The sequence below is a fragment of the Bufo gargarizans genome, chromosome 6, assembly GCF_014858855.1.
Source record: "Bufo gargarizans isolate SCDJY-AF-19 chromosome 6, ASM1485885v1, whole genome shotgun sequence".
Taxonomy (NCBI): Eukaryota; Metazoa; Chordata; class Amphibia; order Anura; family Bufonidae; genus Bufo; species Bufo gargarizans.
Window position 1 is genome coordinate 195,671,697 of NC_058085.1, and position 19,100 is coordinate 195,690,796.

The window sequence follows — 19,100 nt, forward strand, 5'->3', positions numbered from 1 at the left end:
GCTCCTGATAGTGACACAGCATCTTCATTCTGCAGCACTTCCTGTCACTATTCAGTCTCCCCTCTCCCTCCTGTTACTGCCGACTACAGAGCAGTCTCTGTAGCAGAAGCTGGGCTGTACTAATAGTCAGGAGAGGGAGGGGAGACAGGATCTCCCTGTAGCACACTGTCCTGAGCCCTGGCTGCACTATTAAGCAGCCAGGCTCCTCTATTAATGGTCTGTGCTGATGGGCGGGGCTTAGCTCCCTGCTCTGCTCCGAGGATATTCCAAGCAGCAGTGAAGTGAGTGTAGAGGGGGTGTGGCCAGTCTGACTGTTTACTACTGCTCCGGGCCCCTTGTCAGCCCGGGCCCCGAAGCAGCTGCTTCCCCTGCTTCCCTGGTAGGTACGCCACTGATTGTGAGCCCCGTTGGGGACAGGTTGATGCTAATGTCTGTAAAGCGCTGCAGAAATAAGTGCATAACATAAAATAAAATAAATAATCTCCCTTTCTTTAGACCATAGGTTGAGTATGTAGCTTGGAGCTATGTTTCATTCCCAGATTAATGCAGATGGTTCCTGTGGTACAGAAACATTTTGGAAGCTATTCAGTATATTATTAATGGTGGATGATACATGCTATTGGTGAGTGTAAACACTTTGGCTGGCTGCACATGGCAGACAGCCCCCACTGCGGCAGCCACTTGGGCCCATACTATAAGCCAGAGGCTTACGCTGTAGTGGACTGGTAGCTGCTGCAGGAAAAAGGGCAGCAAACTTTAATAAACCCAAGCAGATTAATCTATTACCGGTTACAATTTTCTTGTTAAAGGGAATCTGCCACCAGCGACCTCCCTATCACATGTTTGCATAGACACATAGCTGCGGTTCACCTGATTAAAACGCAGCTTTTTTTGTTGTTGTTCCAAGGCTCCATTCCCAATTTATGATACTTTTTCTTAATATGCAAACTAGTTATTTGGTGCAATGAGGGTGTTTCCATTGCTCTTGTTGCACAAAAGCTCCACTAATTTCTGTGGCCAATAGCTCCCTGGCTGCTCTGATTGGCAGGGACAGGCAGAGGCAAGGCAGCAATGAATGGCTGGCCATAGAAAGGAGTGGAGATTGGATGCAACAAGAGCAATGGTGACGTCCTCATTGCGCCAAAGGCCTAATTTGCATATTAATAAAAAGTCCTACTCAGGAACGGAGCTTCCGATAAACAAAAGAAAAACTGCGTTGTAATCAGGTGAACTACAGTTATGTGTCTATGCAAACAGATGGATAGGTCGGTCTCTGGTAACAGACTCGTTTTAAGTTTTAACAATTCTCTTGTCTGCCATTGCCCTGCCTAAAAATGATTGGGCAGATTTACTAATATGTAAAGTTTTACCCAATTTGGTATATTATTGGTGCATAATGTTGCATTGATTTTTAGACCTATTTTTGAAGCAAATGCACCAAAAGAATAATTAGTCTAGTTTTGAATTCAGCTCAATAACGAAATCGGAAAATCCTCTGGAAAATGTCACTTTTATTATTCTAAATTTGAATTGGTGTCTCAAATACATATAGTTAAAAACAGAAATTGCACAAGGTGCACAAGTGTGTGAGGAGTGTAAAGGATAAGGACCCTGAGCCCAATGAAAGGCTGGTCACCAGAAGGAAGCCTTGGGTACAAACATGTCCCTGGGATTATCCACGGAATAGTCTGGATGTCCTCTGCAGTAGCTGTTCATTCCCTCTGGACCCTTGTACCGAAGACCAGAAGAAAAGTTAAATTAAAATAATAAAAAGGGTAACTGGGGCGCTCACTGGACAGACTAAAGTTTAATTAAACAACAATAGAATATAAGCATATAAAACCTTTGAAATTCAATACCCTGTTCCTTGTACTTTATTGTTGTTTTAATTGAAGGGGTTGTCTGGGTTCAGGGCTGAACCTGAACATGTCCCCATTTTCACCCAGGAAGTTCCCCTGATATGAGCATCAGAGCACTTCAGGTTTTTCTTTTAGATGCGGTGACGTACCGAGCTCTCCATGGGTAAACTAGGCTAAGGCTTCTGCTTAACAGTCAGCCCGGTGACGTCAACGGCACTAATGGGAGGGCTTTAGCACTGTCCTAGCTTGTAAAACAGCTAGGGGAGCACTAAAGCCCGCCCATCAGTCCCGGTGATGTCACTGGCAACACTGAAAAATTTAAACAAACAGTCCTTGCCCTGCGAGATACAGCTTGGTGAAAATGGGAATATATATCGGGTTTAGCTTTGAACCCAGACAACCCCTTTAAACTTTAATCTGTCCAGTGAGTACCCCGGATTTACTTTTTTATTATTTTACTTCAAATAAATGAGTACACAACTCAGGTGCCTTAAGTGCATTTAACCCCTTAATGACTCACCTAATTTTAACCTTAAGGACCAGTAACATATTTTCCCTTCAAGAGGATCGTTTATTTTTTGTTCAATTTAGCTGTATGAAACCTTACATTTTGCAGTGTAAGTTTATAGGAGCCATTTTGGTGTGCATATAATATACTGATTAACTTTTTGGTGGGGGTATATTTTTTCAGTGTTCATTGTATAAATAACATTATAACTTTAATCTGTGGGTCCGTACAATTTTTTTATAATACCAAATTTATATAGTTCAACTTGTAATTATGCCATACTGTTTGCCCAATAGAAACACTTTCCCAAAATATATATATGTATATATCTTTTGCATAAAATAGAGGCTAAATTAGATTTATATACACTGAACTCCGCAATGTGCTGAGCATAGCGATGCTCGAGCCAAACTGGTGTTCGGCCGAGCATGCTTGCTCAACACTAATATTAAGTTTATAGTTTTTGTTGTTACATGTTTTTTCAATAATAAAACATTGTATGAAAGAATTTTTATTTATTTCTGCAAACCAACTTAAAGGGAACCTGTCACCAGTTTTATGGTGTCCTAACTAAGGGCGACATAAATAAGTGACTGATTCTCTTAGAAAAATGCTGGGTCACTTTCTTTAATTGACCCAGTCAATCTGCCAACATCTTGTATTGAAAAGCTCCAGCTGATAATGATGAGTCATGAATATTCATGAGCGCCTGACTCTCCCCGCCCACCTGCTGCTGAATGACAGTTTGTTTCCATAGGAATCAGCAGCAGGAGGGCAGGGGAGTGGCTATAGCTCTGAATTAAATATACGCTGGACTCAATGACATCACGCCAGACTCGAATCAGCTCATTAGCATGCGGCATCTTTGTGTGTATATTATGAGGTAACCATCTGTCACACCAGTAAGTGAATACATCTAAGGTACTTTTTAGTAGTTAATGATTGTATATAATTAGTTAGATTATAATCAAATATCCACATGATAGGTTCCCTTTAAGTGCCACAGTCAGCATTCATAGCAGCGTTTAAGGAATTAATCAGCTTTTTTTTTCTCAATCATATTTGACCGTCAGAGAGCAATTATGCTTTCTGATTGATATGGAAAAAGATAACATGAAAGGTTAATGTCTGGATCTTAGAGGGATAGGAGTAAGGTCTGACATCTTTCTTTTCTACCTCCACACTGCCCGTGTGTCCTCCTCCACACAGGCTGAGGAGAGAGCAGTAATACAGTATACGCGGCTCTCACTTCAGCCTACTTTAATTCAGGCTAGATCACAACTAGGGCATTGTTATTGTTCTTGTTTTTAACCCCTTCAACCTCCATCATGGCTGTATAATATAGCAGGCACATGGCTGCACTAAAAAGGACCGGCATACGCACTGAACTCAGTCATTTAAAGGGATTTTCCGAGATTTCTATACTGATGACCTATCCTCGGGATAGGTCATCAGTATCTGCTTGAAGGGGCTGAGCCACGATCAATGGGGCTGAGCTGTGATACCAAGCACAGCAGCTATGCAATGTATGGAGCTGCGAGAATGCTGCGAGGCAAACAGGAGCGCTACTACCTTTTCAAACAGCTGATTGGTGGGGGTCCCGGGTGTCAGACCCCCACCATTCAAATACTGATGACCTATCCTGAGGATAGGTCATCAGTATCAAAACCTTGGAAAACCCCTTTAACCCATCAGATCCTGTGATCAACATCGATCACGGCATCTGTGGAGTTAGGCCTCATGCACACGACCGTTGTTTTATTCTGTGTCCGTTGTTCCATTTTTTGCGATTTTCTGCGGACCCATATCAGGTATTGCCACATCCAAAAATGTCAGAACTATTAAAATATTAAAAAAAAAATCTGTGTGGTGAACACCGTAGCTGAAAAAATAATATGAAAACCACACGCTTCAACATTTTTAAGTCACCTCCCCCCACCAATTATTTTTTTATAACAGTGATAAAAAAGTCATGCATATCACAAAAACAATACCAATAAAAACTAAAGTTTGTCCTGCAAAAAACAAGCCCTCATACAGCTATGTGGATGGAAATATAAAAAAGTTATGGCTGTCAAAAAGTAGCGATATATAGAAAATTTAGATTTTTTTTAAAGGTTTTTATTTCTTTTAAGTAGTAAAAAAACTATACAAGTTTGGTATCACTGCAGAATAAGGACATCATGTCATTTTTAGCGTGCGGTAAATGGCTTAATGTGAAAACCTCAAAAACCTTGGCGGGATTGTGTTTTTTTTTTTTTCATTTAACCCCACAAGAATTTTCCCGTTTTCCAATAACAGCCATGGTAAGTTAAATGGTGCCCTTTAAAAAGTGCAACTTATCCCTCAATCAATAAGCCCTTATATGGCTATACTAATGGAAAATAAAAAAAGTTATGACTATTGTAACGTGGGGAGGAGAAAACGAAAATGCAAAACCAGAAATGGACATGCACTTAAGGGGTTAATGCCAAGATCACACACTGCTCTAGCTGCCTTCCAGCCTGAAAAGGAGCTCTTAAGGCTGTATTAGACAGTCAGAACAGGCAGGCCATTGTCGGGGAGGGAAGTGTTACTTCCCGGCAATCACCTGCTCGTTAGCGGAGGAGACCACTCCTATTACATGCAGTGATCTCCTCCAGAGTATGGGAAGGACTGATAGCTAATGCCATCGCCCTTCCTTATACTGAATCATTATTTGCCGGTAGCAGATTTTTAACTCTGTGGAAAGATTTGGATTGCCCGGATGAATAGTCATTGTATTTCTGGAGTGTAGAAATATTACAGGCTATAGCTACTAGAGAGGGGTTGTTGATCCAGGGAGTTATTCTGATTGCCTGATTGGAGTCGGGAAGTAATTTTTTATTCCCCTAAAGTGAGGAAAATTGGCTTCTACCTCACATTTTTTTTTTTTGCCTTCCTCTGGATCAACTTGCAGGATAACAGGCCAAACTGGATGGACAGATGTCTTTTTTCGGCCTTACGTACTATGTTACTATGTTACTATATAATATTACACTGCCAGATCATCGATAACAAGTGTTACTACTCATTAGCGATCATCTGGCATACAATCTGCCAGTCTAATACAGCCTTTAGAAGTGGTCTGCAACAACACAGCCTGTCTGGAAGTGTGCAAAACAGTACTGTCCAGTTCTGAGTGTACGAACCCAGCTAGTACGAAGTCTAGCTAGCAAAATGGGGGAGCTGGAGGCTATGGTACTAGAAGAACACATAGATGTAGTTGATGTGGCGGAGACATGGTTGGATTCTTTGCATGACTGGGCTGTAAAAATTAAGGGTTTTTGGGTACTTTCACACTAACGGCAGAGTATTTCGGCAAGATCCACTGGTGGCATTTGTCAGACGGATCAGGATCCTGATCCGCATAACAAATGTATTGAACTGACGGATCCGTCTCTCTGGTGTCATCCGGTAAAATGGATCTGGCATTAATTTTTTTCAATTTTTTTTCAGTCTGAGCATGCGCAGACAGCAATGCCGGATCCGTTTTTCCGGAACACTCGGGGCCGCATTAATGCATGTCAATGGCAAAAAATGGATCAGGCAATCCGGCAAGTGTTCCGGAATCTTGGATGGAGATAAAACCGCAGCATACTGCGGTATTATCTCCGTCCTGAAAAGTCAAAAAGACTGAACTGAAGACATCCTGATGCATCCTGAACGGATTGCTCTCCATTCAGAATGCATTAGGGTAAAACTGAATAACGCTAGAAAGTACCCTTACACAATTTAGGAAAGATAGGGTCAATAGAAAAGATGGTGGCGTGTGCCTGTAGGTGAGGAGTCATCTGAAGACAAGTGTGAAAGAGGATTGTGAGGATGTGGAAACCTTTTGGGTGGAATTTCTAAGAGATATAAACACTGAAAAAATAATGGTGTCATCTATAGACCCCCACAGAGGAGATAGAAACGCAACTGTATAACCAATTAGAGCGGGCTGCACTTGCTGGCACAGTGGTCATAATGGGAAATTCTATCTTCCCAGACATTGACTGGGGACATGATTCTGCCTCAACCGCAAAGGGGAGAAGATTCCTCAACTTGCTGCAGGACCACTTTATGGGCCGGTTTGTAGAAGCTCCCACTAGGGGCAATGGTCTGTCGGTTCTAATGATACAGAGCGTGTTGGAAATGTTACTGTTCGGGAAACATTAGGTAATGGTGACCACAATATAATTATATTCCCTCTAAACTATAAGAAGCAAACTCTGTCAGGCAGAGCAAAGACACTACATTTCAAAAAGGCTAATTCCCCCTGGTTGAGGGCAACATTTCAGGGCATAGACTGGGAGCAGCTACTGTCACATAATAATATTGAGGATAAATGGGAGAGCTTTAAATCCACATTGAAAAATTGCACAAAATAATTGATTGCTTTAGATAAGTATAAACGGCTAAAATTAAACCCCCCGTGGCTTATAGATACTGTAAAAAGGGCAATATAAAGACAAAAAAGGGCATTTAAAAAATACAAATCTGATGGGTCTGCTGTAGCGTTTGAAGATTGATTACAAAGGGCTTAATAAAATCTGTAATAAGGAGTTAAAATGAGCAAAAATACAAAACGAACAGCAGGTAGCAAAAGAGAGCAAAGAAAATCCCCCAAAATTATTTAAATACATAAATGCTAAAAAACCTAGGTTTGACCAGGTAGGTCCACTAAATAATAGTAAGGTGGGGGGGAAGGTAGTCGCTGAAGATAAGGAAAAGGCAGAGTTACTAAATGTTTTTTTTAGCTCTGTATATACAAAAGAAGAGAAAGGATCTGATATCTGTGGTGATGGGGCTGTTAGTACATCCAGTAATATACTCAATTGGCTAACTGTAGATATGGTCCGAGATAAGTTAAATAGGGTAAATGTGAACAAGGCTCTGGTTCCAGATGGATTACACCCAAGAGAACTTGAAGAGATCAGTTCAGTCATTGCTGTTCCCCCATTTTAGGTACTAGTACAGTGCCAAGTGATTGGCGCAAGGCAAACGTGGTGCCCATATTCAAAAAAAGCATCAAGGTCCTTCACAGGTAATTATACACCAGTTAGTTTAACTTCTGCTGTGGGAAAAATGTTGGAAGGACTCTTAAGGGACTATATACAGGAGTATGTGACTGTAAATAATATTATAAGTGATAACCAACATGGGTTTACCAAGTACAGAAGTTGTCAGACTAACCTGATTTGTTTTTATGAGGAGGTGAGTAGTAGCCTGGACAGAGGGGCGGCTGTGGATGTAGTGTTTCTGGATTTTGCAAAGGCTTTTGATACTGTCCCTCATAGACGTTTAATAGGCAAAGTAAGGTCTATAGGCTTGGAAAGTAAAGTTTGTAATTGGATTGAAAACTGTCTGAAGGACCGTGTCCAGAGAGTTGTGGTTAATGATTCCTATCCAGAATGGTGCCGGGTTATAAGTGGTGTACCCCAAGGTTCAGTGCTGGGCCCTTTATTATTTAATTTATTTATTAATGATATCGAGGATGAGATTAATAGCCCCATTTCTATTTTTGCAGATGACGCTAAGCTGTGCAGAAGAGTACAGTCTATGGAAGATTTCCATATACTACAAGCTGACTTGAACACTCTGAGTGATTGGGCATCAACTTGGCAAATGAGGTTCAATGTGGATAAATGTAAAGTTATGCATCTTGGTAGTAATAATCTCTGTGCTTCATATGTCCTAGGTGATGTAACACTGAGAGAGTCACTTATAGAGAAAGATTTGGGTGTCCTTGTGGATGGTAGATTAAATTTTAGCATGCAATGTCAATCAGCTGCTTCTAAAGCCACCAGGATATTGCCATGCATTAAACAAGGCATGGACTCACAGGGCAGGGATGTAATACTACCACTTTACAAAGCATTGGTGCAACCTGATCTGGAATATGCAGTTCAGTTCTGGGCACCAGTCCATAGAAAGGACGCACTGCAGCTGGAAAAAGTACAGAGGAGAGTGACTAACATGATAAGGGGCATGGAGGGAGTTATGAAGAAAGATTAAAATAATTTAATTTATTTAGTCTTGAGAAGAGACGTCTAAGGGGGACATGATTAACCTATACAAATATATAAATGGGCCATACAAAAAATACTGTGAAAAACTGTCCCATGTAAAATACCCCTCAAAAGACAAGGCCACCGATTGGAGAATAAAAAGTTCAGTCTCTGGAAGCGTCACAGCTTCTTTACTGTAAGAACTGTGAATATGTGGAATAGACTTCCTCAGGACGTGGTCACAGCAGGAACAGTGGACAGTTTTAAAAAGGGTATAGATTAATTCTTAAAAGTAAACAACATTAATGCTTATGAAAACGTATAGAAATCTGAGTCTGAATCCTTCTGGTATTCGCATGCCCACCTATCCCTTGGTTGAACTTGATGGACTTTTTTTCAACCGTATTAACTATGTAACTATGTGAAAACACTGTGCGGCAACATTTTGCGGCAAAGTAAGCCAACCAATAGATGGTGTAACAAAAATGTGTAGCTGGACACCAAACTGATCATACAACATGCGCCACTGTGATAAATTTGACTTTAAGATTGCTTGGTCTCGGTATACACTGTTTACAACTTAAAAAGAATGAGTAAATCTGCCCTAATAAGTTGTGTAGTTTTAGGCTTTTCTGCTGATATTCCTATAATCTTCATCCCAGGATCCCTACCGATACTTGCCAATAGTGGATGTCTACTGCATTCTAGAATATATCAGCAAAATGAAAAAAGTTACTAATCCATTTTAAGGAATGAAAGTGAAATATCCATTTACTATAAATCACTCATTGCCAATCAAAGGCCACCAATCATTCATGTTTTGTCAACCAGAATTAAATATTTTTTATTCCCTAGTGCAAATTTAAATGTTCATAAGTATTTTACGCAAAGAGAAGCCTCCAGGTTAATGTCTAAGTTCACAGATGTTCGTAGAATACCATTTTTTTGTATAATAACCTGTGTATGCCAAACCATTACTAGCACTGTATATCCCATTTGTTTAATCGGATCCAAAATGTGAAAGCTATATGATGAAGCCAGATTCTTTGTAACAGTGACAACAGGCCATGTGCACGATATCTATCCCTCCCTCCTTTACCTGCAGGCTTTATAGAGTGTTTATTTAAGACAAGCTGCACCTGCTTCCCACCTGCCTGCTTCGTGCCTGGCCTGCAGCTCACACAAAGCTTGTTTTTCCTGGAAATTTGCCTATTAAAAAGAGGTTTTCTGAGTCCCAAACCTGCAAATGACCCAATAAAAGAAGAATCAAGGTCTTATCACTCTATTCATTTACTGACCACCTCCACCACTCCTGTATGGTTTCACTAGTGCAAAATTTACATAGTTACATCGTTTTTTTTCAGCTAAAATAAAAAAAATGTCCATTATTAACTTATATTAACTTGCAAAACTTAACTATTAAATCCTGAAGAAGGATTGGGGAAATACAATTTTTTTTCCTGGTAAAAGTAAAAAATAAAATTATATATATATATATATATATATATATATATTTGATAAACTAAATAAACATGATTCATCACTCATATTGGTGTACCAGGTGTACTTACCCACATCCAGGGGTAGATTGACCATAGACCCTACAGGGAAACTTCACAGTGGGCCAATGCCCAGGGGGCCACCTGAGCCCTCCTCACAGTCACCAGCCAAGTAAGTAATGATCTAACCCTTCTCTCCTGACTCCTGAATTCAACAATCTTACCATCCTAAGGCAACTGGAGTAGGAGGACAGAACGTGGCAGCGTGTGCTGACCGCCACAGAGGGGTAGTTTGCTCTGCTGGGGTGGTATTATGTGCCGTAATATGATATTCATGGCCCAATTACTTATGTTGTCCCTGCCTTCTGTTAGTTTGTGCTTCACTATAAAATAGGGCCACTTTTATTTTTCTCCAGGGCCACTTTAAGTTCTCAGTCTACCCCTGCCAACATTCGTGTCTATCCACACTAAGTGTCTTGTAACTGAATATTTCATGTTCCCAAAATTGTATAGGCTGTTGCAACTGCTTATCGATTACCAATGTTGTTTCTTGATTACTGTTTAAGAGGTTATCCCACAAAAACACAGTTATTGAATGTGTATGGCCATTGAGTTACTTTTTGTTTCTTACCTGCCCTATATTTATAGATGAAAAAAGATTAGTTGATGCATAAGAACTGGAACAAGTCATGAATGGTTATGTATGTAGTACAAAGGAGAAGTCTCCTGGGCACACACACATTTCTGTTCCAAACTAGAAAACAGAGTTTATTATAGACCTGGAAATTGGGTCATAAATCAACAGGTTTATCTATCATGAGAAGGCCTGGGTCCAGAGATGTTTTTTTTATAGAACTGACTCCTTTTGGTCAAATCGAAACGCTTTCATACAATCTTTCAGAATTTGTAGTTGTCTTTGTGATATTAGAGAAGCAATAATCAATAATGATATTTGGTAGAAGAAACTGGCATCGGAGACAAAGATCCATTGTCTTGCAAATAGACTTGTACTTTTAAAAAAATAGTTTTTCTTTGCACAGAACACCTTAAAACCCTCATTTGGATTTCTGTGGGTAGAAGGGGGTTTTCCTGCTTCCTCCATATCATAACACTTGAAGCTTCAGTGGCTTACTGTAAAATATGTAACAGGGCCCCTCAACTATCAGGTACCGGTTATGCTGATAACCAAACATAAAGAGAAAAGAGTGCTGCTCAGAATAGGTATAAGTTCACATTAGAAGTAAAAAAGGAGTATCTTTGAGATGTTATTTCTCAGTATCCTGCGTGGATTATCACAAAAGTCGATGATTTAATCTCCTAGAGAACAGAAGAAATAGCCTGACATAGTAAAGTACTGCCACCTGAGTTTAAATGTAAGGATTTATTCTACTCACAAGATCCATAAGACAACAATTATATAACATGTGCACATCCTCTCAAACGCCCGACCCGGGTTTCGCCTCCGCTTTCGTTAGGGGCGCCATGCTAGTGCCGATACGGCTGCACAAACCATGTGCGGCGTTCACCATTTAGGCAACTAACTACGTTCTTAGCAATTATTGCCCATATGCTTCTGAAGAGGTGCCTGATACAGGGTCACCAGAAACGCGTCAAGCAGGGCTGGGCAACGATTAGTTAGCCTTTCTATTTTTTACTGGTGACAAACGGCCAATCGTGTGATCATTTTGACTGCCCTGTACAAGGACAGCAGGGTGGTTTTTTCCTGCTTTCTTGAGATATTTAACATTGGATAGCGACCAGTTTTTTTTTAGCTTACCTGGGTCACTATTGACGTTTAATGGCGACATTGCTGGGACTATAGATAAAATATTTTTTTAAAACATAATAGCCCAGCACATTACACTGCCACTTTCACTGCGGTTATGTTTCCCCTAACTGTGGATATCTATAAACAGTGTCAAGAGAAATCCACAGTTTGGTACAGGGGACAGTCAAACACATATGTATCCCCAACTAATACTTAAACATACAAAGTGGCAAGACCTTCCCTATTCATCCACCCATTCACCAGTCTGTGACAGTCATTGTACAATGCATATGGAATGTCTTCAGATCTTTAACTTTTTTCACATTTTGTTATGTTGCAGCCTTTTGGTAAAATAAAAAAGTTCTAATTTTTCTCCAACATTCTGTTCTTGGTACCCCATGAGAAAGTGAAAACAATGTTAGAAATCTTTGCTAATTTATTGAAAAAGAAAAACTAAAATTTTGCATTGACATAAGTATTCAGACCCTTTATTCACGACCAGGGGTAGATCCTCTCTTGCTCTGTCAGGTTGCATGTGGACTGTCAGAGAGCTATTTTCAGGTCTTTTCAGATATATTTGATTGGGTTCAAGTCAGGGCCACTCAAGATTATTCACAGAGTTCTCCATAATTGTCTTTGCTGTGTGCTAGGGGTCATTGTTGTGGGGTAACCAGCTGTAGGAAAAGTCTTAGTTGTTCCAAACTTCTTCCATTTAAGAATTATGGAGGCCACTGTGCTCCTGGGAGCTTTCAGTTGAGCAGAATTTCTTTTGAACCCTTCTCAACATCTGTGCCTCCATACAACCCTGTCTCTGAGTTCTACAGGTAGTTGTTTCCTCCTCATGGCTCGAATTTTGTTCTTGTATGCATTGTCAGCTGTGATACCTTATGTAGGCAGAGGTGTGTCTTTTCAAATCAGTCAACTGAATTTACCACAGGTGACTCCAATAAAGATGTAGAAACATCTCAAAGATAATCAAGAGAAATGGGAGGCCCCGGAGCTAAATTTAAAGTGTGACAGCAAAGCTTCTGAATACTTGTGTCAATGCAAAGCTTTAATTTTTTTATTTTTTATAATTTTTGTTGAAACCACAAAAAATTTGTTAAAAAGTACTGATGCTAAAATACTAAACTACAGAATATGGCCACTAAAAACAACATGTTAAAGTACTCTTAAAAATCTCTTTCCAAAGAACTATCAACCTGCTCTTCTAAGGCCCCATTCACACGTCCTCAATTTTGTTCCGCATTTTGCGCAGCGGAATTGCGGTCCCATTCATTTCTATGGGTCAGCACGATGTGCTGCCCGGATACGGAATTGCGGACCCGCACTTGTGGGTCCGCAATTCCGTTCCCGAAAAAAATAGAACATGTCCTATTCATATGCTCAATTGCGGACAAGAATAGGCATATTCTATTAGTGCCGGCAAAGTGTGGTCAGCAATGTGCGGTCAGCAAAATGCGGAACGCACATTGCCGCTGTCTGTGTTTTGCGGATCTGCAAAACACGTTAAGGACGTCTGAATGGAGCCTAATTCTGCTTTATCACCTACTGCTGACAAATCAGACTGCATGTTTAACAGGGCCAGTGTGCTTTAATTAATGGGCCACTTCTTCACTTAGTTAATCCCTAAACACCCTTTTATGGATCTTATACACACAGGCGATTTTGTTGCAACTGATTTTCAGGCCCTGAACTTTTCTGCAACAAAATATGCCATGTGTGAAGACACCCTTAACTTTGCAGACAATTATCAGAAACAAACCCTTCATTACTGATGCTGCCTGCTTGTCAGATGAGATGAGAGCTGCATTTCCATGCTGCAATCATCTCTTCTGTATCACTACTGTGATTGTTCATCCCCATAAAGATTCATTGTTTTTATTTACACAGCAGATCTGCAGCCCAGAAACAATAATGTGCCACATCTGCCATGCTTTTACCCAATGAATAAGTGTTTGCTCATTCATCAGGTGATTGCAGCACCTTGACACAGGGCAATTATTGGGAGTGGGCATTCCTAGGAATTCTCCTGAATATTCCCCTGATCCTTGGCCTGTGTAAAGGGGACATTTAACCCTTTCTTGACACAGCAATTTTCCATTTTTTTTTTTTTACTCCCGGCCTTCTGGGAGCCATGACTTTTTTATTTTTCTGTTCTCATAGTAGCAGTATGTTGGCTTGTGTTTTGTGGGACAAGTTGTATTTTGTAGTGATGCCATTTAATATTGCATACAATGCAGTGGGAAGTTAGAAAAAAATTCCAAATGGGGTGAATTTGGGAAAAAAAATGCAATTCTGCCACAGTTTTATGGGTTTTGTTTTTACGGCGTTCCCTGTAGGGTAAAACTGACAGCCTGTCAGCTCCATTCTCCAAGTCAGCATAATTACAGCAATACAACATTTTTTTCTTGTGTTTTAATACAGATTTTTTTAATGCTTTTTTTCTTACCATTGCTATATTCTGACACCCTTAACTTTTAAGAGTTATATTTACAAAACTTTGTGAGGGCTCATTTTTTGCAGGACAAAAATTTCAAAATGGCCAATTCGCCATTTTTGGTCCCTTCTCCACCCACAATTTTTTAAATAAAAAGTGATCAAAAAGATGTTCACACTCCAAAATGTTATCAATGAAAAGAACAGATCACCCCAAAATAGGGAGCCCTAATACAGCTTCATACGCATAACTACAAAAATGTTATAGGGGTCAGATTATGGTGACAAATCAGTATAAAAACTAAAGAAAAACTATACATACTATATATGTGGTATCGCTGTAATCATACTGACCTGGAGAATGAAATGAACTGGTCAGTTTTACAGTATAGGGAACGCCATAAAAACAAAACTGAATTGCATTTTTCTTTCCAATTTCACCCAATTTAAAAAAAAATCCAGCTCCCTACTCCCAACTTGTCCCGCAAAAAACAAGCCCTCATATAGCAATGTGAACAGAAAAATAAAAAAGTTATGGTCGCAGAAAGGCAGAGAGTAAAAAACATAAACACAAAAAAAAAGGGTTAAGACAAGACCCCTTATGAGACTTTAACATGCAATCGTCTGCTCACTTCTCCCATAGACTGAAATAAATTACCACTGCAGCCTATGGGGGATTCAGTGCTTTCTATTGGAGCCATGTTCCATAGGCACATCGCTACGGCGGGCATCTGAGCTTCTAGTAGGCTCAAGACTACCACAGTGAATGACCGGCTCCCATGATCTCAGCATGAGAGAGCTGTTTCGGACTCGAGAGCGTAGCGCTCCCAAGGAAAAGCAGCTCAGATGAGGGATTAGTCTATGATTGGTATTATTGCCAATCACAGACTTTAACTCTGGTTTTCTGCTGTGTAAAAGAGCAGACACCTGGTGGCTATGGTGCCCAACCCACTCTAGAGCAGGCACCATCTTTAAAGACCTGACTTGCATCATATGTGCGAAGAAAGTCACAAACACAGAAACTAATTAAAAAAATAGATTAGATAGATTCATCACAGATGCTGGAAAAGAAATAGGGGCACATAAGCACAAAGTCCTTCTCCTGTCTTAGGTGGTTAGGAGTGTGGTAGTGTTAACCAGCACCAGAAAGGCGTCCGTTTTTTAATCTTTGCTGGATAGAACTAACATGCAACTATGATTCTGCTATATTACCATATGATGTCTAGCATGAATTTGGTTTCTCACATGACATTTTAATTGTGCCACCTGTATTACATGTCCCCAACTGCTGATCATCCACAGTGTGTGGGCGTTTACTGTAAAACAATCACTTTATCTCCTTGTCCTGGAAGTCCTGCATGTGTCATCTACAGGAATAAGGGGACATTTGCTGTACATCACTACACACAGATCCCCCCTCCCTATCACCCTGCATACTGATACTTCAGGGTAATGTGTCCAGTCCACGCCAGCAATATCTGGATATCCGGATATCATTGTCACATTTACATCATCTGTAATGTCCCAGCAGACCCTTCCCCTCTAGCATGTAACTACATGTTATTCTTCATTACCCAATTGTTACATCTTATAGACTTTTCTGTATGTGATAATCTGGAATATTTGATAATCTGGTGCATTTGTGCTACAAAAGTTCTCAGTTCCTATAACAAAGCCAGATTAGCCCTTTATAATGAAACGAACTGTAGTGCGTTTTGTATGGTAAATCCCATTGATAATTAACAAAATAGCAGCAGTTGGCTGTTGAACTGTAAAATCGGTCATTTTTCTGCGATTTTAGTGGCTGACGGCAGACCGCTGTGCATTTTCTGTTACTACTCCAATGCCAGTGGTCACTAAATTGGCTGCAGAACAATGAAGAGCCTCTGTAATGAAATCACTGGTGTAATGAACATTTGCAGCAGGAAGGGGACACAAGTCTCTTTCCAGGGAACATAAAATTAATTTCAAACCATAAAATTACTCATGACGCAGGGTACAATGAAAGTCAAAGACTGAGATTGGAATGATTTTCACAAGTGCCCATATCTACTAAATAGTTCTTAATGGCAAATTGCAGCCATGTATAAAGGGTAAGTAATCTTTAAAAACTGCATGTGTTTCCGCCATAGGCAGAAGCATAACTGAAAGCTCCTAGACCCCAATTCAAAAGCAGATGAAAACATCTACCATGTGTTATCTCTAATACGGGTGTCTTCTTATGTGGCACAGTGGCCAATGGGTGGTACTGCTAGTTCTGCCCCCTGGCCATAGGCATAAGGACCGTCTGAGACATTACATTGTTTTGACAGAATTTTTAAAGGGGCGTCGGGCATTGTTAGATATGAGAACTGATACCATGTTTTTTTTTAGACCAAAGATTAAAAATACAAAAAACTTTTCTATCCTTTTCATTTTTTCTTAAATACCTTCATAAGAATTACAAGACATGATGTGTATTTGGTTTCACTAGTCATAACTGATTCAAAGTTTATTGCAGTGATTTTTAATCAGTCTTTCCCATCCATCACAGCTTCTAATTATCTTTAACTGCTCTTCTTAATAAATCTGTCATACTGCTTCAAGTGAGTATGTAATGGATCCAAAAACAACAATTTTGTATCTTCTATGAAATCAGTGTTTTCATTTATTAAAAATGCATAGCTACAGAAACTCTATCTTGTTCTAATATAAAAACAGTACTTCCAACATAATGTTTGATCCCTGCTACAGATATAGCAGTGCCGAGTTTGTCACCTGGCACAATTGTTCTGTGATCAAATGAAAAGCTATATGATCATTTTAATTTGGATAATTAGGGTTTACACCATACACTAGATTAGCAAATTGAGCTCTGCTACATCTGCAGGACCTGTAACTTTGTATGAAAGAGCTCTGATTTCCATCCCATGAGCCTAGACTTTATGAGCAAACACTGACATATGGTGATAAGAATATAGGACAAGACTGTGTTTACACTGCACAAAGCAGCAGCTGCTTGGATCCTTATCAAACTTCCAGACCCCAAGCTCACCTGCACCAGGATTTCTGGAGGTGGCCGGCCATAACACAACAATTATTGGGAGGTTTTATTGTGAATAATAAAAAAAAATATTGATGATATTGATTGTTGCTAACAAAATTCAGAGACGATGAAGAATAGAAAAAAATGATAGTGCAGAACAGGTTGGCACCATAAAATCAATGACAAATCTATAAATCTATAGTTAAACCTATGTAACATGAGACAATAATTGGCGGATTTCCAACATTTCATGTTTCCCCAGCTCAGGTCACTGCTGCTCAAGCATAGAGCTGGTACACCATACATGGTAACTGGTTTATAGGTCACATATCAACTTTCTAACACCAGGAGAACTTCACAAACTACAAGGTAGTGATTGCTATTAAAATATCCGTCTCATGACTTAGAAGATGGTCACAGGAAGGGGTTAACATCCCCCCTATGGATGTGTAGATATGATTTATTACAGATATACGCACTGCAGCTTTTTGTATGCAGCCTTTGGTAATAAGGGAATTATTAGTATCAATAATATTGATTTCTGATAAAGTGAAATTATGGTTTATTGCACTCCGGCAAGGTCACCAGAGGCAGCTTAACTTACCTTGAGAGAGGCAAAGGATGCATAGTGCCCACCTGACTGATGCCATGCTGTGCTGGCAATGGCTTCACTGCTGGAGGTAGAAAGTTGACCCTCTGCGATAATCCACTTCTTGTGTCTCCAGGGTGTGTCTGGCAGGAGACTACTGCAAATAAGCTGATTTTTAGGGGCTTGTCATTCCTCAGCCAGACTGCCCCATGCTGTCCTGCTCCTGTCACTGTAGGTATATGTGCCCAGCTCAATCCTGGTGCTGGCTATTTCATCTCAGCCTGCAATCTGGAGTGTGTTCAGCATGCAGCATGGATCTGCACTGTGGATCGTCATTGATCATGCTGCATGCTCCTGCCTGTCTGCTTTTGGGAGATGGATCTGGAAGAGATGCAACCCCTCCTTGAGGTCCAGGACTGATCACAAGACAATGAAATCCGCAGAAGGAAAAGTTGATGCAGATGAGGGGCAAGGTCCACTCCCAAGATCAGTTATATTCTCCGAAACAATCTAAGAATCACAATGTCACCTTAACCCTTAGGCAGCTCTGGAACTCTTCTTGGCAACCTCCCTGGTACAGGAGATATTAGGACATTGAATCTCCAACTGTCCTGCTTAGAGTTACAGCTCTGAAAGAATGTGCCTATGTACAAATGTGAGGGAGGATGCTGCTGGAGTGTGACTAGCACCCTGGGTCCAGGGATTCTGTCTCCCGTCTAATAAGTGATGCCTCTGGGTGGATCCTGTTCTCCCAGACAAGCAGAGCACTAATGAAGGCAGGAGCAAATGGGCACTCAGCTACACCCAGCTTAATTAATAAACTGCAGCCAGGAGCAGGCAGGGGAGGGGCAGGCGCTGGGGGAAACACTCGCATATGTACTGGGATGAAGTTAAAAGGGCAAAAGGAAGGAACAGACAAAGATATCATCAAAACCAATCAGCCAGAAAATGCATTACCAAACCTGCAGGCTGCCTGAATGCTGTGGTGTTAACCCCTGCATGCTGGGAGCACCTGCTTAGAAGTAGTGGTGCAGGCAGACCTCTAGTACATCATTGTGTATCAGCTTGTTTAATTCTACTTTGTCCCTGAAAAGGTATGGCTTCTTAATGTGCAGATCCGGCAAAAGCTAGAATGTCTTTAAAGGGGTTGCCCTACCATATAAAGTATATTGAAAACCTCTGCAAAACCACAGATAACATGTGGGCATGCAACAGTTGGTTTTGCCAAAGGAATAAGCTTACCTATACATAGCCCAAAGAAAAACTACTTCTCAAGAGCCTTATTGTTGTTTTTCTAAAATTCCAAGCAGGGACTAGGTTATAATGAAGATAAGTAATTAGCGGTAACAGTTTTTCACCAATAAGGTAATAAAGGGGTTGTCTAGCCGTTAATATTGATGAC

General features: G+C 40.3%; 1 protein-coding gene across 1 annotated transcript in view; it reads right to left on the reverse strand.

Annotated features, from left to right (window-relative positions):
• The window catches only part of RET (ret proto-oncogene), a 93,984-nt gene extending 75,564 nt beyond the window's left edge, over positions 1–18,420 (reverse strand). The window contains exon 1 of the mRNA XM_044300041.1: positions 17,714–18,420. Within this exon, the coding sequence (XP_044155976.1) occupies positions 17,714–17,759 (46 nt within the window). The 5' untranslated portion in view covers positions 17,760–18,420. The remainder of the gene's footprint in view (positions 1–17,713) is intronic.
• Between the last annotated feature and the right edge of the window lie 680 nt (positions 18,421–19,100).